Genomic DNA, 24,804 nt, shown 5'->3' with positions numbered 1-24,804 from the left:
AATTTTATGTGTCTACATAGTGTTCCATATTTAACTACACGATGCATAACCTATACGTAACTTATTAGTACAATATATAAACTATATCATGTGTGTATGTGTGTATGTATATATATAACCTTTATATAACCTATACAATATAGCGAGTTAATAAGTAACGCAAAAATGTTCAATATTTTACTTCTAAGTAAATAACACTGTACTATTATTATTATTTTTTTATTAACAAATTTTGACAATAACTTTTTACTAAAATTAAAAATCGTGATATAATAAAATGTCGAAATTTAGTAAAAGTACCGAAATTGATAATACAATAAATTATAATATAACAAAAACTAATTACAAAATATATCGAAACGTTTACTAAGTTTTATGTATGATGTAAATTATATATCCTTTTTTTTTTTAGATATAAAACTACAAATTTCGACATAATTTATCAACGCGATAACCACGATATTAAAGAATAAAATCGTCTGTGAAACTGACAATAAGTAATAACAGGAATGAAATCGTTCTTAAGAAACGATTAAGAAATGAAATACCAACATAAAGGCAAAAGAAGACGCAAGACCATTTCGTTTACAAGATAAACGACAGAAGGTGGATCCACGGTTGATGATAACGAGCATGCACGGGACGGTAGAGGACTCTCATTAGAAGCAATTTAGTGTAAGATCTAAAAATAGGTCCACTTCGAATTAAGGCTGGGGTCGCGCCGGTAGTTTCGCTAAATAAACGCAAATGGGATTAGACGTTGAAATGGGGGAACAAGTGGACAACGGCGTATAGGTTCTCGCGTTTGTCGGGCACCTTGAACCTCCCTCCCCCCCTTTACATTTCCATTCCCCGTTCGTTTCCTTTCTCGGTACCACGATGTGCCATCGTTAATCGTTCTCTTCTATCTTTCCTACTTGTACCATTTGTCTTGGCAAATGCATCGAGAAATGCGACCGCGTTTCACGCTTTTCATAAATGTCTGCTTTACAATAGCCGCCATCTTTGATTTATCATACCTTCCTTCATTTGTTTCCGATCGAATATTTAAATAAAGGATCGACCCAAAGTTTCCAAGTGGTTTAAAAAAATCAATCGCTCTTTCTCGAGATTTCATAATTAAACTTACGTAAAAATACTTTTGATCCACCCCATACGAAGAGATAATTGAATACTTTGATATTTCTTTCGCAGGAACTTCACGCCATTTCTAAAACGTACTTTTGTGCGTACGCATATATATGTGTTGTTTTTTTTTTGTTTTCTCTATGCAGTCAGTCAACAAATAACAATTCCAACGAACCATACTTTCTTCTCTATGTATGAACGTGCATGAGTACGCGTGTGCACTCGACCGAGAAGCTCTCTCGAGAAAGAATGAATTCTGTCTACGTAAAGGTAAGGTAGGCTCGCCCCACAGGAAACGTTCGTTCTAACAAAACACCTGCTTCTTTTACGGTGGCGATGGTACCGTATGAATATCCCCTCGTCTCAAACGCACCACAAGAGATTATGTAATTCGAACGGGTACGCTCACCTCTCCTCACCCTACTTCTCTTCTCTTCACTTCTCTTCTCTTTTCTTCTCTTTCCTTCTCTATATTTCTCTTCGTTCAGCACAACGAACGGAAAGTTGAGGTTAAGCTAGATTACAAGCCGTCACTGCTGCGGAACAATTAGAAACTGTTGCTTCGCGTTACCCGTTACCGTTAATAAGGTCGATGCTCGACAGAGAGATCGATCTTCATAAATCTTAAAGAATCGTTTAACAAATTTCGATCGAACAATTAAAAGACGTCAGTATATTATTATGGTGAGAAGCGGTGAGAAAGAGAGAAAGATGGACGAAGGGTAACAGGGATTTACGGAAAGAAAGTTTCTATTAGGAATAACTTTACTCGTAGAAAGTAAGATGGAGTAGTTTCTTATTGTTTATCAAGCGAGAAATTACAAAAGCTAAAAGTATGATTAATGAACTATAACGAGATAATTATTTCTATAAGGGATTTATGAACCGTGTTATTAAGATTTTTGTTGAAACGTGAAAATGAGAAATATTTATGACCGTAAAGATTTCTTTTTTTTTTCTCCAAATATCTATTACCACTTTCGAGAAAAGTATTAGATCTATCCGACAAAATGGCGACGATATTATTTCGTATTATTTGATTTAAAAAAATGTAAACGGAGCAATAGTAATAATCGATTTTTTTTTTTAAGTATCTTTTCGTCGGAGTTAATTAAATGTCGTATTATTAATTAAAGCGTAACGGCGTCGTACCCAAAGTCAATCAATTTCCGAGGTAACTTGGATTTCCTTTTAATTAATTAGATCGAATTATTTTCTTTCTAATTAACTTCGATCGTATCGATCTGATCAAACTCCGATAATCAATTTCATCGAATGAAATTTGTCCAAGTATTCATCTGTCGATTTAAGGAATTATATTTAAGATCTCGAAAAATTCGTTGTCGACGAAAATTTGAAAATATAATATTATCGTTTGCTCAGGTTAAAAATAGCTTAATTTTGTTCTTTGTCAATAGATATAGTTTCTCAACGCAAATGAAAAATAAAAAAAGAATAAAAGCTTGGAAATTAATTCGTTGTAAGTCAAATCGTCAATTTCTTTTTTTGTTTTTGTTTTCTTTTTCTTTTATTTGTTGTCTTTTAATTCTTTTTTTTTTCTTTTTTCCCTAAATACAACGGTGTCGAGTAGAACGAAAAGACGCATCGATCCAGTCGCAACTAATCCGTATGCCGCGCACGTGCAAAACTCAAAGCGTGCGTCCATTCAGCGTATTATTATCATACGCGTCGATTACTATTGTATAGTAAGAAGAGAGAGAGAGAGAGAGGGAGAGAGAGAGAGAGAGATAAAAAGAGAAAAGAGAGAGAGAGAGAAATGTATATACGTGTATACACGTACGTAGTACGTCGTACGTGCTTTCTCAATAGCTTTTAACCGTCAAAGCCACGATAAGAATCAAGACCGTGTCGCATAGCGAACGACTGATTAAGACGATGAGTTGTTATTTAACTTTAAGAGAGTCTTAGTTATCGAGAAGATAAAGAATGAAGAGGGGAAATAATAAATGCGTACGATAGGTCGATGTTATCGGAATTCGAAAAAGAAATATTTTTTCAACGTGAAGGCAAAGTAAATAAAGTCAACGATTTATTTACTTTTTTCATTTTCACAAAATCAATATTTAAAAAATTCGACATTTTTCTAATCAAAATATAAAAACTCTGATAGGTGTGCACGTGTACACGTCTCTGTGTGTATATATGTATGTTAATGAAAATATTGTCTTTCCAATTGGCGAATTGACGATAACAAATTTGGGTTTTCTTAAAAAGTATAATTTTCTTTTTTCAAGCAGTGTTAAACTCATATCGATTTAATGGCTTTTACGTAGAAAAAAATTGATTGAAAATATCTAACATAAAATTAATTGAAATTGTTTAACATAAAAATTATCCTAAATCACAATGAATTATAATAATAACAATCCAACGATATCGTGAACGAATTAATCGTAATTATTATATAAAAATTAATCTCGAATGTAATAACAAGCAACAACAACAAGAATAATAATATACAATAACAATATCAAAAACTTAATATGCACGAAATTAAAATGGCGGATGATCGAAGCAGTCTAAGCAATAATAATTAATGAAAAATAATTTCAGTTTATAAATACGAAAAACTTACGTTAGCTTTAATAACTCCGCTTATAAGTTCTACTCTAAATATTAAACGCGTTCAATTCCAGTGATCAAAGTCGTTCATGAATATTTCTTTTCACTGGCAGACATTAAACTTCCTGAAACATCTAATTAACCTACAATCCGTAACACATAACGTATAATAACACGGTAATGGTATTTAAAAAAAAGAAAAGAAAAGAAAAGAAAAGAAAAGAAAAAGAAAAAAAAAACTATTGCATTATATGCCTTTCTTTTTATCAACTCCGCTATAGGTTAGAACCTAACAGACACATTTATAGTAACTACGCCATTTTTAGAATTAGTAAATAAAGGAGTATAAACAACACGAAGAAGAAGACAACGAGGATGATGGTGTTTCGACGTAAACCGATCGGAGACGCGTTCCTAGAAGCGTTTTTGCTCGACTGTCACGAGTAGTATACATATATCGAGGCTTGTACGTGTACCATACAAACATATACACATACATACGTACGTAGCATTCCGTACGTTAGCTGCACAACGCGTCTCAGGAGAGAAAGAAAGAAAGAGAGAGAGAGAGAGAGAGAGAGAGAGAGAGAGAGAGAGAGAGAGAGAGAGAGAGAGAGAGAGAGAGAGAGAGAGAGAGAGAGAGAGAGAGAGAGAGAGAGAGAGAGAGAGACAAACAAACTCTAAAGAGCAACGACGAGTTCCGAATCACCGAGAGGACATCGACGTCAACGACGTCGTAGTAGTCGTCGTCGTTGTCACGTTTGTCTCTCGCGACATCGTAACTAAAAAAGACAACACGGAAACACAAAGCCATCACCGAGACGAGATTCACCGTTAGTTACCTACTAGAGCGACTTTCCTAACGCCAAAATAACACTAGGTAATCGTTTCCTATATGAAATCTGCATCATCGATTCTATATACGTGTGTGTGTGTGTGTGTATGGCTGGCTCTGCTGTCTCTCTTTCTCTTTCTATCCTTGTCTCTCTCTCTCTCTCTTTTTCTCTCATTCTAACTCATCGTATCAAAATAATCGGAAGAACAAATACTCCGAACGTCTTCGTTTCATGAAAGAAAAGTCAACTTTGATTTGACACTTTTTGACTCTTCTTTTTATTTACTTTCGTTATCTCCTTCTGTTATTTCTTTTCACTGAATATATACGAAGGTTTGTCGAAAGGGAAAGAGAAAAAGACAACAAGTAAAGAGAGGAAGAGAGAGAGAGAAAGAGAGAGAGAGAGAGAGAGAGAGAGAAAATTGTATGAAGGAAGCTTCCCATTCTCCCTGAGAAATCTGAGACACGTATATATCCTTCGTGAATCGAGTCGAAGACGACAGGAGAGAGACAGAGACGGAGATAGAAAGATAGAGAGAAAGAGAGATATATACAGGGATAGAAAGAACGACAGACGATGACTTCCCTTTGGTTTTGTTTACGAGCGAAAAGGAGACGAGGAAACGCATGGCGCTTGCGCTTTCCCACGGGGAAAGCCTTTCCTCCAGATCTTGGCAGGACCCGAGAGATTCGTTTATGTATTCGTATTCGTATTCGTATTCGTATTCGTATTCGTATTCGTAATAGTATTCGTATTCGTATTCGTATTCGTATTCGTATTTGTATCCGTGGCGATCCATAATATTTTTCTTTGACCAATGTAATCTACAATTTTCTTACCTGCCGTGCCAAACTGGTCGACCTGATGAGTACCGGAATGCACTCCCGCACCAGCCAGACCGTCCAGATCCTGCCACATTTCCGTAAGCTCTCGCACTCTCTCCGGGCACACGCGCGCACACAGAATCTAACCCACCCTCACTCGAACGGCGCCATTTTCACTCTGCGCTCTATCCGAGCGCGTTTATCGTTGCGAGCCGCGTCGATAGTGCTGCCTCTAACGGCGACCGAACGAACTATACAATTCTACGGATATATTGTCTATGTCGATAGTATAGGTTCCGTCGATAATGTAGGTATCGAACGTTAATGAAACATCTCGTTAATTACGAGTCAAGAATCCATTCATTGTGCGTTCTTTTTCTTTTCTTTTTTTCTTTGTTGTTTTTATATCTCTTTTTAACGAATTGTGCACACACATGCGTACGGAACCATTGCATTTATCGCGTGAGGTTAGGTGCATCCAGGTGTACACGTGTATTAAGAAAAATATGTATCTATAAGCGAACGTTTCGATGGTTTTCTATATTTCGGAAATTTCAACAGTTTTCTTCCTATCTTTCGTCCCTTTCCTCTCTCTCTCTCTCTTTCTCTCTCTCTTTCTCTCTCTCTCTCTCTCTCTCTCTCTCTTTCTCTCTTTCTCTTTTCTTTTCTTTTTTAATTAAATTGATTTAAAGTAATATGGAAACATTTGAGAGATTTGCGGATTGATTTACATACATTTATATATAAAAGTCGATATTTATCGGTTTGACGTATTGCGTGATTAGAATGTATCAATATAGTCATCTAACTCTTATCGTATTCACCTTTTACAATAAATTTGACCTTTGAATAATTAATATGACTATGCTAATAAAGGATATGAAACAAAAGATGTAATATTATGATGTTAATAAAGACATGTATATAAACGTTGTAACAATTAGCTCCTCGATATGATATTGTAACTGATATCAAGAGCGTCGAGAAAAATTGTTGAGTTTATCATCCATTTTTTGTAATCGCTGAAGTTCAGTTGCGCTTCAGCCAGTCAACTGAGATGAGTACGACAAGATTTTCGGGAATCAAATTGGGACCTCCAATCGAGGTTTTCGCGCTAACGAAAGCTTTTAACGAGGATACTTACAAAAAAAAAGTTAATTTGGCTGTAGGAGGTACGTAAAATATATAATCGATATACATATGTGCGTAACGTAATAAGAATGATCGTTGCGTCGTAATTATTAAAAAAAAAAACATATGTATATATATATATATACTTATATATATGTATATGTATGTCGATATTAATTAAAAATGAAAAAGATGTAATTAAATTTATCTTAGTGTACGAGAGTTTGTATTTTTTTTATCTTTATGATTTTGCTCTTGAATGACCTTTATAGTAAATCTATTACATAATCTATGATACTGTATATTCATAAATACTTTGACAGTTGATACGTGAATATTTCTCTTTTTTATATTAAAGAGACCAATCGATCAAATGTCGTAATTTTATTTTTAGCTTATCGTACAACCGAAGGAAAACCATGGGTTCTACCTGTCGTAAAAAAAGTAGAAAAACAACTTGCGGCAGACGAATTGCAAAATCACGAGTATCTTCCGATATTAGGTTTAGATAGTTTCTGTCAAGCTGCAACAAAAATGTTATTAGGTCCTAACTCTTCAGCTATTGCTCAAGGACGTGCTTTTGGTATTCAAACGCTTTCCGGTACTGGTGCGTTAAGAGTCGCTGCTGAGTGTTTAAGTCGTATCTTAAATTATGATACATTTTATTATAGCAAGCCTACCTGGGGTAAGAATCATAATTTAATTTAATTGAATATGAACTGTAAATAATAACTCAGATATATTGTATAAATTGATATTGCTCTATAGAAAACCATAAACTTGTATTTTTGAATGGTGGGTTTAAGAATGCTTGCGAATATACATATTGGGATTATGAAAATCGAAGAATCGATCTAGATGGAATGCTTAAGGATATAAAAAATGCTCCAGAAAATTCAGTAATTGTTCTTCATGCATGCGCGCACAATCCTACCGGTTGCGATCCTACGCCAGAACAATGGCAAAAGATTGCGGATGTTATTGAAGAAAATCGATTGTTCACGATATTTGATAGCGCGTATCAAGTACGTATATATGTTACTTGATTAGATGTTAAAATTTTGTTATATTATCGATTATGTTATAAATAAATTTTTCTAGGGGTTTGCAACTGGTGATTTAGACAAAGATGCATTTGCTGTACGCATGTTCGCTGAACGCGGAATGGAATTTATTTGTGCTCAAAGTTTTGCCAAAAATTTCGGTCTTTACAATGAAAGAGCTGGTAATATGGTCATAGTAATGTCTGATATAAAAGAAGCAATTGAATTTAAATCTCAAGTGACATTAATTATACGAGCAATGTATAGTAATCCCCCCAACCATGGAGCTCGTATAATATCAACTGTGCTTAACAATCCTGATCTTTGCGAAGAATGGTATGTTTTAAGGAATATTATTTTATAATATGAAGTCCGTTTTAATATCATACATTAATAATATAGGAAAGAACATATTCGAACTATGTCTGGAAGAATACAACAGATGCGAGAAGGATTATATCAAAGATTACTCAAGTTGGGAACTCCTGGCACATGGGAACATATAACTACCCAAATAGGAATGTTTTCATATACAGGCCTTAGTGGTATGTTTAAGATATTACTATATAAAAAGAATAATTCATTTAAGAAAAGAAAATTTCTAAAATATATTTAATCTAAATCTACAGAGAGACAAGTGAAGCATTTATTGGATCAGTTTCATATTTATCTACTACGCAGTGGACGTATAAATATTTGTGGACTGACAGAGTATAATCTGGATTATGTAGCAAAAGCTATTCATGAAGCAGTAACGTTATTTCCTCAGACAAAAAGAAATTGCGCTTGTTGATGCGTATTTTCAGACTTGACATCATAGTATAATAAATACAAATATCATAAATACAATATCATATAAGCTATTCATATTGGTAATGATGTTGAAATATTATAATATTTGGTATTCTATGAAGTCAAGCTAAATTTTTTTTTGATAATAGTAACTTCAGTGAAATCTTTGCATTATCTTGTGTTACTGTTCAGTTTCAGAATTTTAGAAATAAGATCTTATGTTCACATCTCACTTTAAAACATAAGATTTACATACATTATTATTTTATGTTGAAAAGTACAAAAGTTATTGTTGATAACAAAGTGTACGCCGATTGATGTAAACGTAAAAAGTATTTCTACATAGTATAAATGATACAGATAGCTTTAATATACCTATAAATAAAAAAAATAGTCTTTGTAATATAACGTGAAAACGGATAATGTAATTAGGAAAAAAAAATTGCTCTGTGTGGCAAAAAAACAAAGGTTGATGTATGAACATAAGGTCTATATTTAATGAAATTTAATAATTACATAGCAGACATTACGATGGTGGTCCAACAAAAGAACAGTACAAAGTTAATGCATAATTAAATATTGAACTTTCATACAAATTATGTCCAAGTTTTTGTTATCATAGCATCACTTTAATACAAAATTCGACATTTTAAAGAAGTAATTTTTTTTGTCGGATTAGTTTTTTTTTTTACGCATAATGGTACATGAAAACTTATTGTTGATCGTGCCAAAGTCCTTTTCCTTATACTGAATTGTGCATTACATGTGTTCTAAGATTGAAACAATTTAAGAAAGTAACAAATCTTGTCATATAAGCATGGATAAATGTTTTCCCTATTTTTCTTTTTAGATATTTCAAAGCAGAGATTCCACTTATATATATATATATTCACTAAAAGTTCTACTAAAATGGATCAAAAATCCATGTTAATAGACTATAAATAAATTGTTAATGTCATATTTGCGAACAAAAGATATATGATTGTTATACACATATAACGAATAATTTACATATATTTTTAGTACCACTGTTAACATTTATATACTTAGAGTATTTTAACTTTAAAAGAGAAAATACATTATTAAGAATTTCCTTCCAGATATAATATAAAAACTGCCAAAGAGATAGGCGAACGAATCTTCTTCTAAGAGAAAATACTTTTTTACATATTTGTATAAACAATATGACAAGATAACACGTATATTTTAAAAATCAATTTATCACAAAAAAAACATACCAAAATAGTTGCATAAGCATAAAATATTATTAAATATCGCAAGCATTTACAATTATCTAAGCATTTATGTACAATGAATATGATACAAACTGGAGAGAACACATGCAATCTGTTATCCAATATTGTAACTGTAGTATATTTGAAGAAGATAATATCTGAACTTATAAAAACATATACACAAAATTATACATATCCTCTTATGATTCATAAACTTACAAATCACAATTAAACGTATTGCCTGTTGATCAAAGATTTATACTTGATATGTAATGTAATAGTCAATAGAAACTATAAAGTGATGTAACATAGGTTGTCCACAAAAGACACATTATTCAATGTCTTCCACCGTCTTGATGTTAATTAAATAATCATGTAGATTTGAAACAACTTATGCGCATAATATTTTATAATAAATAAAGAATATTCTTTTTTCTTTATATGTATTCTTACTTAAATATAATTACAAACTGTAACATTTTTACAGGATATATGCAAATAATATTGAACAAGTATTATGTAAATAGCGATATTATATCTAAAGGTTCAAAGCGACAATAAATTACTTTTCCTCCTATATTTACTCGTACTTGTGAATTTTTTTTCTTGTAATTAAAACACGACCATCAAGGAACATAACTTAGATTTTTTTAAATATGATGAAAATGTATAATTATATTCAGATTTTCCAAACATTGTTTTTTAAAATCTTATAATAACGATGTACTCATCGAATATATACGAATCTTCTGTGAACACCTTGATATATTTAATCTAACCATCTAGAAGTTTTCTTTTTAAAAGTGACATTTCCATCTGCTTCCACAGACTCATAATAAGCAGTACCATCGTGTTTATATCGCATGTATAGTAAATACCCTGAACAAGTAAGCATTGCCATAACCCCAAAAAGCATTATGCCCTTATTCTGAAAAAAATATAAAATATGATATAAATAGGAGAATAAATTTTCATAAATAGCAAGAAAAGTTTTAATAATGTTTATATAAATAACATGTTATTAATTTATTACCGGCTTGACATACAACTCGTAATTAATAGCACGAAATAACATCGTGCTTCGTAACGAGCGTATGCCATCACCTGGGGCAGATTCTTTACTTTTATCTTTCATATAGAATAATAAAATTATTAAACAAGTAAATTAACAAATATACAAATAACGTCACTACGTCCGATATAAACGTAAACTAAAATATTCAATAACGAAACAATTCAAGTAGATCGAATGTTTGAACGGTGCGATGAAAAAAATTGCAAGATAGAATTTTTTCTAAAAAGTTGTAATATAATAAATTCATAATGAGACATAAACACGATATATAACAGTAATTATAATAAAAAAAAACTTGATTAAAAAAAGTAAAAAACATTTCTAATCAATGTTATCTCAGGACCAATCACATTTGATATTACGTAACCAATCAAATTTAACCGTCTATCATTGGTTGAATTAACGTAATGGCGGACAATCCGATCGTATAACCCAATTTTATATTACACAAATATACTTAGCTTTATGGAACAAAAAAGAAAAAAAATTACATATATATATATAAAGTATAATTCGAATAAAAATATTTCTTTGATAATTTTCATCAAAACGAAAGATTAAATCAGAAGAAAATTTTTTTATAGAAAATTTCTAGATGTCGCTACTCGTTCGAATTCGTTAATTTACTTAGTCTACCTTCTATATCGATGATTTTATCACGGCCCTGTCAGTAGTAAGAACTCCTTTCCTTTTTCACTCTCTTTCAACTAACCGGAGACGAGAGTTGTGCCTTTGGAGGTGTGTTCTATGTCATTCGTTTAATTAACTTTTATTTTAATATAATAAAATATGAATTATTACTCTATTGGTGTTTTATATTCAGGTGAAGTGTCAAATTCGAGGAACAGAAGATGTGGTCGTCATTATGGGAAACAGCAAAGCTAACACCATTCTCAACACCTTTTACGACGGTTAGATGTCAGGGTCATGATGAGAGTATGCAATCGCTCGTTAAAAATCGTAACATCGCGGCTGCCTCTACGGATACAGGTGGTTAGTATATATATTTTTCTTTCTTTCTTTCTTTTTCTTTTTTTTTTTTTTTAAAGAATTTCTAACAGAAATGATTTCTTTTGGATTACAAGTCTAAGTGACAAAATTTATGAAGGAAAATTATTTGATATCGAGTTTCTAGGAATTGCATGCTTTTTTAGTTAACAGAGATATTTTGATCGTTGCTTTACTCGCATGTGACACGGTGTTACATAATATGTAATTCATAGAAAAAAAGATCATTACTATGGTATCGTCGCAGTGACAGTCTCAATAACTATTTAGCCTCGTTTAATACTCTCGGTAATATTATTATCGAGTTCTTCGAATTATCATTACTCTTGTAATGTCTTCATCATTTTATCTTGATTGTTTTATAAGATAATAATTATGTAACTAAAACTTATATGCAGCATTTAAATTTTTGACGAGAGCCAGAAACGAAGAAATTGATATTTGTCGTATATACACTGCAGGTGTCGCATTGAATAAGATATATGTATATATATATATATGTATATACATATGCACGTATAATATAACGAATGATATTTTTAAGAACATTATATTAATGAATAAGATGAAAAATTATTGAAATAATATGAATTTGAATGTATCAAAAAAATAAAAATTGATAACGTGTAACATGCACATATTAGAAGTATGGGTTGCATAAGGAGCGGCCATTTTGTCGAGAATGCGTGTCGATCTTGCTTTCGGAACTTCGAATGATATTTGAACGAAAATAATGATCGACATTGCCTTTGGATAATGACCGCGACCGAGTAACCAACCAAACACTTTTGCTAGTACTAGAATGGTTTATTATTGGATTAGGACAAGGTAGCAGATTCGTTTAAGACGATCTTGAAATTTTGCCAGATTCGAATTCCGAATGCACGAGTTTACCAGCTGATCGATATCGTCGATTCGATTTTCCCCGAATTCTTTTTTCTTTCTTTTTTTTTTTTTTAATCGATATTATATAAAACTACTTTTATGAAAGAGATCGTAGAATATCTTTAACGTTCGAATTATTTTTGCAGACAGTTGCGAATTTGGTTCCAACAAATATTTCATGCTATGTGGACTTGGAGGAATTTTGTCTTGTGGAATAACTCATACCATGGTTACTCCATTGGATTTAGTAAAATGCCGTATTCAAGTAAACCCTGCAAAATATAAATCAGTTTTCAACGGTTTTCGAGTACGTGAATAAAATGTTTATTCCATTTTAATAAGATGGAAAGATAAATGTAAAAATTGTATCTATTTGAATATTATATTTGAATAGGTAACCTTAGCCGAAGATGGAACTAGAGGTTTGGCAAGAGGTTGGGCACCCACATTTTTCGGATATTCTATTCAAGGAATGTTCAAATTTGGTCTTTATGAAGTCTTTAAAGTTTATTATTCTGCTCTTGCTGGCGAAGAGTGGTCTTACGAATACAGAACTACTTTATATCTCATTTCTTCGGCATCTGCAGAATTCTTTGCAGACATTGGTTTAGCTCCACTCGAAGCCGCTAAGGTAATTTTTTTTTTCTTATACGATAATTTGATACAAAGGTCAATATAGTTACAGACTTCCTGACTTATTGGCTGCTAACATGCACAGATATGAATCTCAATCTCTGTGATTATTTAATTTTTCATCCTAATAAAATATTAACCCTATTTTACACCTTCATTCAGTCTGTACTACACTTCATCCTTGTGTCGTCGTATCCTTGTCATATATTTTGTAAGTTTCTAATATCCTCATTCCCTGTTTTCTTATAGATTATTATTTATTTTTTATATATTAAAATTACTAATAATAAATATACTAAAATATCTTCTTTATACAGGTCAGAATTCAAACTATGCCTGGTTTTGCAAATACCTTACGAGAGGCATTCCCAAAGATGTATGCGGATGAAGGTTTTGGTGGTTTTTATAAAGGTCTGGTACCTTTGTGGTTGCGTCAAATTCCATATACCATGATGAAATTCTCATGCTTTGAACGTACCCTTGAATTGTTGTACAAGTATGTAGTACCTAAACCAAGGTTAGAATGTACTAAGGGTGAACAGTTGATCGTTACATTTGCTGCGGGTTATATCGCTGGTGTATTTTGTGCAGTTGTTTCTCATCCTGCTGATTCTGTAAGTAAAAATATTACAAGATGGTGATTATTAAAGAAGTATATCTATAAATATTTTTATACAATTTTTCTGTAGGTTGTTTCCAAGTTAAATCAAGAAAAAGGAGCTACAGCTGGTGATGTATTGAAAAAACTTGGTTTTGCTGGTGTGTGGAAAGGACTGGGACCTAGGATTATTATGATTGGTACTCTTACAGCAGCACAATGGTTCATTTATGATGCAGTAAAAGTTTGGCTACGTATGCCACGTCCACCACCACCAGAAATGCCAGAATCTCTCAAAAAGAAGTATGGTGTTGCTTAAACACTATACGCGGTTAACTTTTTAATTGGATCATTAACAGATCACAGTTAGAAGATAAACCATAGGCAAATTCAATTAATTTCATACATTACATTGTTGAACAATGTCCAACAATTCCCTTTTTTGTGTATTTATTCATCAGTAAATTAATAAACTCATCAGTGAAGGCAACACTGCCAGACTATTAGAAGTGAAAAACTGTAATACTATTCCACGACGGAAGAAAAAAATAGCGCTTTTGTGAAACGGAGTCGTGACAGCTATGTTACACAATGTAACTATGTACTGTTATTGTATATATGAGTGATCATTGTAAATAAATAGAATGATTACTCGGATAAGTGAATTTTTATTTTTTATATATTCATTCCCTTTATATCATAATTTTATTTGTATATATATTTTATATATGTGTATATATATATATACGTTATTTATACATATATATTTATTTTTATACAAATCTAATTATTATCGTCAGTAGAAGGTCATTTTTTTATATGTATATAATTGTCATTTTAAAGCTATTTGTAGAAAGAAAAATATTTATACATAGTTTCAAAAATATATTTTATTGTATAACTGTCATGTATATTATGTACATAATAAGGCTTAGTATTTGCCAAGTCCTTTTTAAGTATAAATGTACATTTGTCATTTTTATGCCATATGATAAAAAATATAAGTACAACGATATATTTTGTATTAGAACTTCAAATTGACTTGTTCCATTAAAATGTGTACAGTATACATGGTTTGACCTCTCATTATCAGAAGATAATTAAAGTATTATACAAAAATAATATTTTTTAATTACATTTCATTCTAAACTGATATATTGATATATTCTTAAGTACAATATATTATACGGTCATCTTGATAAAAGAGTAGATCGACAATAAGATACAGCATCTTCTATAGTCGCAAAAATTTTAAATGAGAGTTCTTTATATGTATACATTTCACATTTTTTTATCATCTCAAATATTGGACTGGAACAACTAGCTAAATAAAAATGTATTTGAATTTCAGTAAATTCTGAAGCTACTGCATGTATTACATTAACACCTGTCGGATCTATATAACTTACTGCACTCATATTCATAATAATACAACGTAACCCGTCCTTATGTTCAAAATCTTGGTCATCTAAATGAATACCCTTTTGCTTAAGTTTTATTCTTTGTCTAATAACTTTTTGTGGATTAATACCTATTAGTTTATGGACTTCAGATTTAAAATGAGCACTATTTGCAAAATTTAAACTTCCACAGTAATGAAAAATTTTGACTCCTTCTATTTCCTTTGCCTGTGAACGTAATAAATAAGATTTATAATATAATTTTATATGAAATTATTAAGATACAATTAAAAAAATGTTGGAATCTTACCGCTTTGTATCTATTAAGATCTAAATATAAATCTGAATTTGGTATGTGGCCTAATAAACATGTATATGGTCTAATACTCTGCAATAATACACTTGCAAGTGAAACTATCAATCCTGCTAATAATCCTATATCAATACTAACTAGTATTACGATAAAAAACGTTACAATCCATATTATAGCATCAGATTTACTTAACTTCCAAAACTTAATTAATTGTGTAGCTTGTTGTAACATTCCTTTTAAAGCTACCTAAAAATAATAATGGGTTATAATATATTAATTTTTATATTTAAATTGTTTCACTTGTTATATTTTACTTACTACTATAATTGAAGCTAGAATACATCTTGGAAGTGGTTCAAAGAAAGGACCTATCCATAAAAGAATGATCAATAGTATGGAACACGATACAATACTAGCGATCTGAGAACGACCACCTACTGTTTGTTGGATCAAAGATCTGCTTAAAGATGCTGAAAATGGCATACATGAAAAAAAAGATCCAACTATATTGCTGACTCCCTACAATTAAAAAAAAAGCAATATATATTATACTAACTTAGTAATATAAATAAAAGATATGAAATTATTAATATATGACATTTTTACCATAGCAAATAGTTCTTGATTCGAGTCTACTTCATAATTAAGTTTCTGAGCAAATATTAAAGCCATTGACATGGTGATCGTATAAGAAACCATAGTTATTGCAATACTATCTACTGCAACTAAAGGCAATAATTCTAATGTCGGTAATTCTGCTGTTGGTAATCTGATTTAAGGCACCTTAAAACTGAATACAATTTAATCATCGTAAAACTTAATTTTATGCAATTAGAAAAGTTATACGTACCCTGTAGGAATGTGTCCCACATTTTGGATATTGTATACTTCAGTTAAATTGCCATATTTAGACACCAAGGTACCACTAACAACAGCAATAAGTTCTATGGGTATAGGAACACCACATTTTTTGCCAGCCCATGGCTAATATAAAAACATATATATATATATATGTTTAATTTTGTGTTGTAAAATATTTATAAATAGATAACGCAACACACTTACTTTTATAAATTCGTTATTAAAGACCATAATAATAATTGCTATTGTTGATACAATTGCAGATGCAATATTTATATTCGATATTTCTTTGACTATACTTATAACAGTCTGAAAGTATAAAAATTATCTCAGATTATATATTATATATTTTCCTATATTAGCCACAATATTTCTTCAAAACTAATTATACATACTTGAATAAGTTTGAAGTAACCTTTCTGTTTTGGAAGTTTTAAGCCTAAGAGATCTTTGATCTGCGATAGCAGAACATGGACCGCAGCACCTGTAGTAAAGCTATTGACTAATGTTTCGCTAAGTAATGTGCTTATAACTCCTAATCGAAATATATACATTATGATCTAGAAAAATGTCTTTGTTGAATTTATTTCTTTATTATATGTATAAGGACGGAGCTGTATAGAAGAATAAAATCTTAGAAACTTACTTGGAATATTCCAACTGATAACGTAACCGCTGTTGCTACTTGAATTGGTGTAAATGAATTATATTCTTTATCCATTTGTGCAAATGTTGTAGAAGTTACATTTCTATGATCACTTAATGGTACCGAGTACGATGTCACAGCTTTACCGGTCATAAGACAAACAACAGCGAATGTTCCTATACACAAATACAAAGTGATTTCATGAATACTTAAATCACAATTTTTTATAGTATATATCTAATGTATAATTTCTTAAGTATTCTTAATAATTACCCATCGATACATGCTTCGATGTGCCAAAAAAAAAATATACTAAAACTGGAAAGAATGCCATGTATATTCCAACTACAGGTGGTAAATTTCCTAAAAGCGCATAGGCCATTCCTTGTGGAATATGCATGATTGCTACGGTTAAGCCCGATATCATATCATAAACCAAATCATCTTTCCATCTATATCGTTTAAGCCATGTTACAGCTGGTATCGATGAACTAATGCATGATTTCCAATTTTTACATTTTATTAATTCTTTTATATATCGAGCCACTGCAAACGATAAAGCAATTCATTGTTGAATTATATTATTGGCATCAAAAGCTAATTAAAAACAAATTAGTAAACTAAGATTATTATATTTCATATTACGAATAAAATTTTTAATACAAACTTACGAGATGTCCTAGGTCGTTCGTAACAATAATCCACGTTTAAAGTTTCTTGTTCATAAAGTGGTCTTTCTACTCGTAATTGCAACAAAACGTCATCCTGTTTCCCCATATTATTTCAGTTATCTAAAAAAACTAAATTTTTATAATTACAAGATAAATAAAAATCACTATAGACTTTTATCTACAAAAAATTTTCTCGTCAAATATTTCGAGCTTGTTAGAAAGAACGAATTTAAAAATTCTGCTCTTCAAGATCGACGGATTAAATAGAACTGATCGCATTTCTCAAATAAAGATTCGTGGTTAACTTTTATACATTTTTTTGTTAGCTTTCATAAATGTATCATAAAAGTATTTTCACAAATGTAAACATATATACGATTTATCTTTATTATATCATTATACTAATCGACACATGTGTTTAATACTTCTAATCCGACATTCGCTCGGTCACGAGTTATCCCGTGATCTAAACTACTCGTAGGTGTTTCTCTATAATATCATTGATTATATATCCTATTGCGGTAATAATCATATTTGTTTTTTTTTTTTTCTTTTACTCAATCATCATTATCATTTCATTAAATCGTAATCATAACGATAATTATATTTTACGTAATATGACACGATTATTATATGTACGATATTATAATATTACGCAATAATAATTATAATAATAATCCTTCAATTTATTTTTATATTTTCACGATGCAATTCTATATATGCGTATATATATACATATACACATATCTTCTATATAATATATAAACACATACACACACACACACATATATATACACAGTATAATATTTAAAAATAAAATGTTTTAATTTATAACGAAGATGTTTATGTTACTCGTTAACATTGATTATTTTTAAATGATATAAACATTATTGTTTACTTCTTTATTATCGCATCAACATTGTCTTTATTTAAAACAGTCTTTGTCATTCTATATCGTACAGTACAATGAAGTACGGTACAATGAGGTCAACGAAGGACAGAATATTAGAATTTATCTTTTAGATTTTTTTTGTAAATTCATTATTTGCATGCATTCGAATCACAAATTTTTTAAACAAAATAATTTTTTTTCTTGTTAGACAAGTACGACTGATACAAGCGCTATCTAGCCAAATCAATATAAACAAAAATATTCGAATAACGAGGGTATTCGAATTTTATAATCAAATATTTAGGAAATGATATTACTATTTTTTAGTTTATAATCCAAAGAAAATTGAAGATATAGAGAAAATTTGGAAATTGCAATTTTAATTACCGCGCGATTGACAAAGTTATCATGGCGGCTGAAATTTGATTAGCTGTTAACTTACCCGCGATATAAAGCGTAATTTAAATTTTCTGTGATTAATAATATATTAACTAATAGAATATAATTATTCATTAATGTTTAAACAAATATTTAAATATGTGAATAATTATTATAAGAGCGATGTTTACTCGTTAAATTATAGAGATAAACTAACTAATCGAGCACTACTGACAAGGAGATAATCTTCAAGGTTTCTTTATCTCATATTAATTTAAAGTGAATACAGATAAAATAGATATTAATCTGATTAATACTTTACATATGTGCATAGTAGCGCCGGTACTAAAGTGATCTTCAAGATATTTTTATCATATTAATTTGAAATGAATATATAGATTAAATAGGTATTAATATGATTAATACTTTATATATATCCATGGATACTATAAACATTTATTACGTCACATAAGTACAATTGAACACCAAGGGGCTGCTAAATTATAATTATTGTTATATTCTTGATACAATTAGTTAGTCATATGCGACTTTGCACAGACATAAATAATTTATATACTCTCGCTTTGCTTAAACAAATACATATTCTCTTAAATATATTTTTTGCTCTCTGTACAATGTATGTACAATATACATATATATGTATATATCACAATCTCTTTCTCTCTTCATACATTCATCAAACATCTATCCTAGAATTGTAAACTTCGAAGAATAATAATTATGAATAATCTGGAAGAGTAGCATAAATTAAAGCAAATACTGTTAACACGCTGATGAGGTAAATAGGAAGGTTTTGATTATTATATAAAAGGAGCAATTTTTCCTGTATAGAATAACTGCGAATTAAGAAGTTGTATATGTATTTGAAAAATGTTTGAATTAAATATATTACTAAACGCATAAAATGCTGGAATTGTAATATATAACGATTAGGTAAATATAATCCAGAGTTTTCAATAAAAATAAATATAATATAGAAACATATAGCAGGAATTCAATAATTTACTGAGAAGATAATCTGTATATATCGATTTAGGAATAATATACATACAAAAGAGTGTGTTTTATATCATCTAAAAATTAATGCAACCATTATTTGTATGTTTTAAATATATATATATTTATTTATTTTAAATATATATATATATATTGATTATATAAATATATATATATATATATATATATTGATTTTACGATATATTTTATGCCTGTGTATATATACTGTATATAATTTACCGACAATGCAAAATAATGTACACACTTCTAAGATCTTTCGAAATTAAATTTAAATATTTTACCATAAATCGCTTATTGCAATTCGTGCCACCAAAAAATGGGGTAACGTAAATCACATTTATTGTCAGCTAAATATTAATCCTTGTTACAAACAAGAGTTAATTGTACACAGAGACATTCATATGTCCGATATTTTCACGTTAATTATCATATAATGTTACACACATTCACCCATTATTAATATTAAATATTGATTGGCATGTGAAGCAACAAACGGAATAAATAACTAAATCTATATATACATTGGTAGATACAATAGTAAGAGTTTCATTTTGCTTTACTTTTTTTTTTTTTTATAATGAAGAGATTCTAAATATTATCGAAATAAAAAGTACTGTTTATAATCTAAAATATTTAAATAATATTATTTTAAACTACTGAACTGTATTACTTTAAAATTTGATTCGTGAAGTTTTCAAAATTTTTACTACATATTGAACTAATAGTCATATTGTACTCTTTACATTCAGTCTTTGCTTGTAAGTTAAATAAAAATCATGAAAATCATAGTCCATGTTAAACATCAAACTCCAAAATCAACTAGGAACTACAAATAGGATAAGAGCGTTTATATGACATGGGTCCCAAATTCTTCGTCATTCATTTTCTATCATTCAAATTTCAATCATTCATAGTCCAATAAAACAGTTATAATTAATCCCTGGAATCTGCATATCAGGGCAGTTCAGTTATTTTATGTTTAATAGCATTGAAGAGCTAAAGAAGGACTACTTCATATTTGAGAGTATAAGGTGAAATAGTGAAAATTTTCACTTCACACTTGTTTTTTTTTTTTTTTTTCCCGTCAAACCTACAAAAACTTATATATTTTGTGCCACGTACGGAATGTATATAAACGTGAATTAAAAAATGCAACAACCCCATAAAAATTAAAAAGAAAATAAATATGTTTTATCTGGCAAATAGTGGGCATTTCTATGAGAATGTAATATTTAAATTGTTACAGTAAAGTTATTCAATCGCTTTTTTTGTACAAATATGTTCCACATAATCAGTACTTGTTCATTAAAGATGAATTTTACTTTGATTTTTAATTTAGCATAAAAAATGCTTTTTTAGTAGGATAGATGATCAAATGATAAATAATTGAGAAATTTTTACGCGACTCATATCAATTGTTAACGATTTGTCATGGCAGTATAGAATGGCAGCATATTAGATGAGGCAAAATTCATCCAAATGTTGAAATAGTTGAGACCTCCTTGCTTACCTCAAGGCTGACACTGAGATTCGTTTGAAACTATTTTTTGTTGTTGTTGTTTTGTGGCAGATGTACATATCTGGACGAAATAGGATTGTTGTAGGCAACAGTACTTGCTTCTCTAATAATCATTCAAAGCAATTATTTATTCCCTTGATACAGATGCTTTGCCATCGAGTGTTTGTTCAAATAAACAAAGTGCTCGATGAACAAATTCATACTGTTCAGCAGTTTGAACCATACCTCCTCTGTCATACCTTAAATAAAATTATGATGTTATGAGTATCAGAGATTTTATAAAATCGCATATACCGTTTAAGTTGTATAATTTAAAAAATTATAAAATTATAAACAAATTAAAAAATTTATAAAATTCTCACCTCATTTGACATAGGATACCTAGTACATCAACATTACCATCTCTTAAGAGTTGAGTCATTCCTATTGCTAATGCTATGAAACATCCAGTGCGTCCAATACCTGCACTACAGTGTACCACTACAGGCCCAGAGAGAGCATTTACTTCTGCAGCTAGATTAACAAGAGCATCTGCTGCTTGAGGTACAGCATGATCTGGCCATGAATCATACCTATCGAAGTCATTTGCTATAAGATTTTTTTTCTTGATAACGCATTACGTTTTATTTTTATTAGTACAAATATCAGTTACCAATAATGCTGTACGTGACGTCTTTCTTTTTCGTATCTAATCTCCAAATCTCTAACGGTATAACCATCTTTGTTATTGATAGAGTTAACTATAATCGTGAAAGGACCAGCTTGCAAACGATTATTTTTATCTAAAGGAAAGTAGATGTCACATTTCGTTTTAGCAGCTTCATGTAATCTCGTCATCATAACAATCACAGGAACTTTTTCTGCCCAAACCATTTTCCAGAAATCTCCCACTGTATGAGCTAATGGTCCTTGTGTTGCGATATAACGTGCATCTTCTCCATCATATCCCTGTTAATTATTAGAAATATTATCCGAATTACGTCATAATTTATTTTGTAAAATGACCTTTCAGAATGAGTCTACAATATTGTCTATCTTCTGCTTACCCTGATATAATTGGCGTTTATATAACTAGAAAGTGGATCATCAGAAGAACCTGGTAAAACTGGTAAAACCACTCTAGATTGTGGATTGGGTAATACGGTACAATATCTATTTTTTACTCCAGCTCCACATATATCAACTTTTTCAGGAAGATTCAATGGTACTTCCCAAAATTCTTTATGTAGTGATGCAGGATCACTTATTGCTTTTTTCAATTGAGTTCTAGATAAGACATTTCCAGCACTCAGTAAAAATTCTTCCGCTGTACATTCGCGAGTTGGGGTGACCATATGAGGTGGACTTTCAGGTGCTGGTGCTAGTTCTATAGTCAAACTTGCACTCGAACCACGCCGTTCTAATAATCCTTTTGCCTTTACGCGAATTGGCTCTATTTTTCGTTCTGGTGTAGCCACAGCCATTATTTCTGGTAAACCAGAAGTGGCTGTAGAAGGTTTTTCTTTTTGCGTAGATACTGATGGTTTTGTTACCGATTGAGGAACCCATTGTGCTTCCACAGAACTCTGAGTACCCTTCCCAGTTTTATCTGTACGGCCCACCATTCCTTCTTCTACTAGACCTCTCCTGTCACCATCTTCTGTATTTTTTTCACGCGACATTTGTTTCCGTAGCCATAACAAGATCTATTAAATAAAAGTTTTTTATTTATGTTTTGTTGCAGCATAAGGAAGTTTTCGTTATTCACGAAAGAATTAGAAGAGTTATATATCAGAATTTTTTCTATTACAATTTCTTACCAGAAATGTAAATAAAATAGCACCGGCAATGGCGCAAAGTGCTACGAAAAGAGGCAACTGCCAATCTAGCCATGATAGAGTAGCAGTAGAGCGAACCTCCTGACCTGTACGGGTACTGAGTTGAGCTGCTTGCAAATCCATACCAGCATCATCCAGTCCCGTCGTGGACTGCCGGATCCTATATTATATCATACAAAATCTATGCATCGTTTCTAATATAATTTTGATAGAATCAAGAAGAATTTTTTATATCTTATACCTGTGATGAGATCGAGCAGACATTCCCTCGGTAGACGGCAGTAAAGAGATTGGTAGCACAGTATCTGTGTGCCACCTTTGTTCTGTGATTAAGTAGAATTTTTCCAAAGGTTTTGTATTATCATCATTGATTGAAGAGTCATATTGATCTGCATCATTTACATAATGATGACTCAATGGTATTCCTGTACCTCCTATAACAACGAGGATTTATTAATGAAATTTATAAATTTTTTGTGGGATTTGATAAAAATAATTATTATAATAAAAATAGTTTTTTTATTAATGTTTCAAAACTATTGAAGAAATGCTACAAAGAAAATAATATTAAATGTATTACAGTACATTAAACAACTATATCCTAACAATTGTCCTTGAGCTTAAACATATACATTTTTGACCTATCTTCTTACACAAATAATATAAATAAATATTGACCTCATCTGGTATCTTTAAAAAATGCGTTGATATAGTGAGCAGTAGATTGATAATATAACGATAGGGAGAGAAAAAAGAAATTTAAATAAAAGATAACAACGATTAATATAAAATTGTTTAATTCGTAAAGAGGATGTAAATACCACGCGTTTATGAACGAAGTATTAAGAAAATTTAAAGCGAATGGGGGAAAAGAGGGGTTTAGTGTAGCACGGTAATGAGCAGATGCAGTCTACGCCAATGAAAGCACTGCATGTGACAAGTAGATGAATAACATCGTTCCAGTCACAAATACAAACTCGGTCAGAGAGATAGAAAGAGAGGTGTATAACACACGCGCATCCTTGTTTGCGTTGATACATGGGCGCCTTTCACGCGAGAAAATACACATACACACACACGCGTATGTGCACGCACACACATATACATATATACAAGTACGAAACCCTCACAAACAAAGTACATCCTGTTTGCCGCTGATACATAACGTTGTCTTGTGTACGAAGGAAGTACACGATAAAACTATGAAAAAGATATCAATTAAAATATCGTAAATACCTTGAATGAGAAGTACGTAAGTTAGGACGACGAGAAACGTCTGGTTAACAGTAAAGTGCACTTTGTGATTTAAAACTAGCGGTTGAGAGTACGTCAAAACCGCCATGTTCATGTGAAAACAGCCGAATAGACCTTCCTGCGCAAGCTCCGTGTTCGAACTGTCGCGAGTATACGAGCGAGTGCTGACCTGGGCTTCGGTTTCTCTCGGCCTCGTTCGGCCGTCTCCGTACGTTTGGTTCACTTAAGAGCGAGGTAGCGTGCC

At 30.9% G+C, this 24,804-nt stretch overlaps 6 protein-coding genes across 20 annotated transcripts in view; 2 read left to right on the top strand and 4 right to left on the bottom strand.

Moving 5' to 3' along the window:
- The window catches only part of LOC127062612 (cytohesin-1), a 65,446-nt gene extending 59,885 nt beyond the window's left edge, over nucleotides 1–5,561 (bottom strand). The window contains exon 1 of one of the 2 annotated variants that reach the window (XM_050991144.1): nucleotides 5,387–5,561. In XM_050991144.1, coding sequence (XP_050847101.1) covers nucleotides 5,387–5,465 — 79 coding nt within the window. In that variant the 5' untranslated portion in view covers nucleotides 5,466–5,561. The remainder of the gene's footprint in view (nucleotides 1–5,386) is intronic. The other variant, XM_050991146.1, reaches the window with a different exon arrangement.
- A 798-nt stretch (nucleotides 5,562–6,359) lies between these two features.
- On the top strand, nucleotides 6,360–10,012 carry LOC127062613 (aspartate aminotransferase, cytoplasmic). The gene is made up of 6 exons (XM_050991147.1): nucleotides 6,360–6,543; nucleotides 6,897–7,187; nucleotides 7,271–7,527; nucleotides 7,604–7,881; nucleotides 7,948–8,090; nucleotides 8,175–10,012. The coding sequence occupies exons 1-6, from the start codon at nucleotides 6,429–6,431 to the stop codon at nucleotides 8,336–8,338; spliced, it is 1,248 nt and encodes a 415-aa protein (XP_050847104.1). The 5' UTR covers nucleotides 6,360–6,428; the 3' UTR covers nucleotides 8,339–10,012.
- On the bottom strand, nucleotides 8,129–10,923 carry LOC127062615 (small integral membrane protein 8). The gene is made up of 2 exons (XM_050991149.1): nucleotides 10,606–10,923; nucleotides 8,129–10,500 (listed from the first exon to the last, which is right to left on the bottom strand). Exons 1-2 carry the CDS (start codon nucleotides 10,705–10,707, stop codon nucleotides 10,342–10,344), a joined length of 261 nt encoding a protein of 86 aa, XP_050847106.1. The 5' UTR covers nucleotides 10,708–10,923; the 3' UTR covers nucleotides 8,129–10,341.
- Nucleotides 10,924–11,268: 345 nt separating this feature from the next.
- Nucleotides 11,269–14,431, top strand: LOC127062807 (phosphate carrier protein, mitochondrial). Of its 2 annotated transcripts, none has more exons than XM_050991602.1 (6): nucleotides 11,269–11,385; nucleotides 11,471–11,637; nucleotides 12,687–12,847; nucleotides 12,935–13,171; nucleotides 13,491–13,787; nucleotides 13,863–14,431. In XM_050991602.1, exons 2-6 carry the CDS (start codon nucleotides 11,499–11,501, stop codon nucleotides 14,088–14,090), a joined length of 1,062 nt encoding a protein of 353 aa, XP_050847559.1. In that variant the 5' UTR covers nucleotides 11,269–11,385; nucleotides 11,471–11,498; the 3' UTR covers nucleotides 14,091–14,431. The 2 variants fall into 2 exon arrangements, with proteins under 2 accessions (XP_050847559.1, XP_050847558.1); XM_050991601.1 differs by having other exon boundaries at nucleotides 11,471–11,640.
- Nucleotides 14,432–14,643: 212 nt separating this feature from the next.
- On the bottom strand, nucleotides 14,644–19,231 carry LOC127062803 (solute carrier family 26 member 6). Of its 9 annotated transcripts, none has more exons than XM_050991587.1 (11): nucleotides 18,997–19,231; nucleotides 17,663–17,791; nucleotides 17,265–17,537; nucleotides 16,992–17,167; nucleotides 16,741–16,905; nucleotides 16,550–16,654; nucleotides 16,335–16,468; nucleotides 16,091–16,253; nucleotides 15,803–16,003; nucleotides 15,482–15,730; nucleotides 14,644–15,399 (listed from the first exon to the last, which is right to left on the bottom strand). In XM_050991587.1, exons 2-11 carry the CDS (start codon nucleotides 17,766–17,768, stop codon nucleotides 14,962–14,964), a joined length of 2,010 nt encoding a protein of 669 aa, XP_050847544.1. In that variant the 5' UTR covers nucleotides 17,769–17,791; nucleotides 18,997–19,231; the 3' UTR covers nucleotides 14,644–14,961. The 9 variants fall into 9 exon arrangements, with proteins under 9 accessions (XP_050847544.1, XP_050847547.1, XP_050847548.1 ...); XM_050991590.1 differs by having other exon boundaries at nucleotides 17,663–17,782; XM_050991591.1 differs by lacking the exon at nucleotides 18,997–19,231 and having other exon boundaries at nucleotides 14,644–15,095; nucleotides 15,181–15,399; nucleotides 17,663–18,296.
- Nucleotides 19,232–19,368: 137 nt separating this feature from the next.
- LOC127062806 (tyrosine-protein phosphatase non-receptor type 7-like) overlaps nucleotides 19,369–24,804 on the bottom strand; it is a 28,473-nt gene continuing 23,037 nt past the window's right edge. For 3 of the 5 annotated variants that reach the window (XM_050991598.1, XM_050991597.1, XM_050991596.1), the window contains 6 exons: nucleotides 23,548–23,740; nucleotides 23,289–23,466; nucleotides 22,536–23,174; nucleotides 22,142–22,437; nucleotides 21,852–22,061; nucleotides 19,369–21,728 (listed from right to left, as the gene is read on the bottom strand). In XM_050991598.1, the coding sequence (XP_050847555.1) occupies nucleotides 21,617–21,728; nucleotides 21,852–22,061; nucleotides 22,142–22,437; nucleotides 22,536–23,174; nucleotides 23,289–23,466; nucleotides 23,548–23,570 (1,458 nt within the window). In that variant the 5' untranslated portion in view covers nucleotides 23,571–23,740 and the 3' untranslated portion in view covers nucleotides 19,369–21,616. Of the gene's footprint in view, nucleotides 21,729–21,851; nucleotides 22,062–22,141; nucleotides 22,438–22,535; nucleotides 23,175–23,288; nucleotides 23,467–23,547; nucleotides 23,741–23,984; nucleotides 24,102–24,542 lie in introns of those variants that run through there. The other 2 variants (XM_050991595.1, XM_050991600.1) reach the window with 2 other exon arrangements.

The sequence above is a fragment of the Vespula vulgaris genome, chromosome 3 (assembly GCF_905475345.1).
Source record: "Vespula vulgaris chromosome 3, iyVesVulg1.1, whole genome shotgun sequence".
NCBI classification, from domain to species: Eukaryota; Metazoa; Arthropoda; class Insecta; order Hymenoptera; family Vespidae; genus Vespula; species Vespula vulgaris.
The sequence above is the reverse complement of the archived record's forward strand: the minus strand, read 5'-3'. Positions and strand labels throughout refer to the sequence as shown.

Coding starts and splice junctions, on each gene's coding strand:
- LOC127062613 (XM_050991147.1), top strand. CDS start 6,429: ATGAGTACGACAAGATTTTCGGGAATCAAATTGGGACCTCCAATCGAG. Junction 7,528..7,603: donor TATTTGATAGCGCGTATCAA/GTACGTATATAT, acceptor AAATTTTTCTAG/GGGTTTGCAACTGGTGATTT. Junction 7,882..7,947: donor CCTGATCTTTGCGAAGAATG/GTATGTTTTAAG, acceptor TTAATAATATAG/GAAAGAACATATTCGAACTA.
- LOC127062615 (XM_050991149.1), bottom strand. CDS start 10,707: ATGAAAGATAAAAGTAAAGAATCTGCCCCAGGTGATGGCATACGCTCG. Junction 10,501..10,605: donor ACGAGTTGTATGTCAAGCCG/GTAATAAATTAA, acceptor TATTTTTTTCAG/AATAAGGGCATAATGCTTTT.
- LOC127062807 (XM_050991601.1), top strand. CDS start 11,499: ATGTGGTCGTCATTATGGGAAACAGCAAAGCTAACACCATTCTCAACA. Junction 12,848..12,934: donor CAGTTTTCAACGGTTTTCGA/GTACGTGAATAA, acceptor ATATTTGAATAG/GTAACCTTAGCCGAAGATGG. Junction 13,788..13,862: donor TTTCTCATCCTGCTGATTCT/GTAAGTAAAAAT, acceptor ATTTTTCTGTAG/GTTGTTTCCAAGTTAAATCA.
- LOC127062803 (XM_050991587.1), bottom strand. CDS start 17,768: ATGGGGAAACAGGATGACGTTTTGTTGCAATTACGAGTAGAAAGACCA. Junction 17,168..17,264: donor ATCGAAGCATGTATCGATGG/GTAATTATTAAG, acceptor ATTTGTGTATAG/GAACATTCGCTGTTGTTTGT. Junction 16,004..16,090: donor ATCAAGAACTATTTGCTATG/GTAAAAATGTCA, acceptor TTTTAATTGTAG/GGAGTCAGCAATATAGTTGG.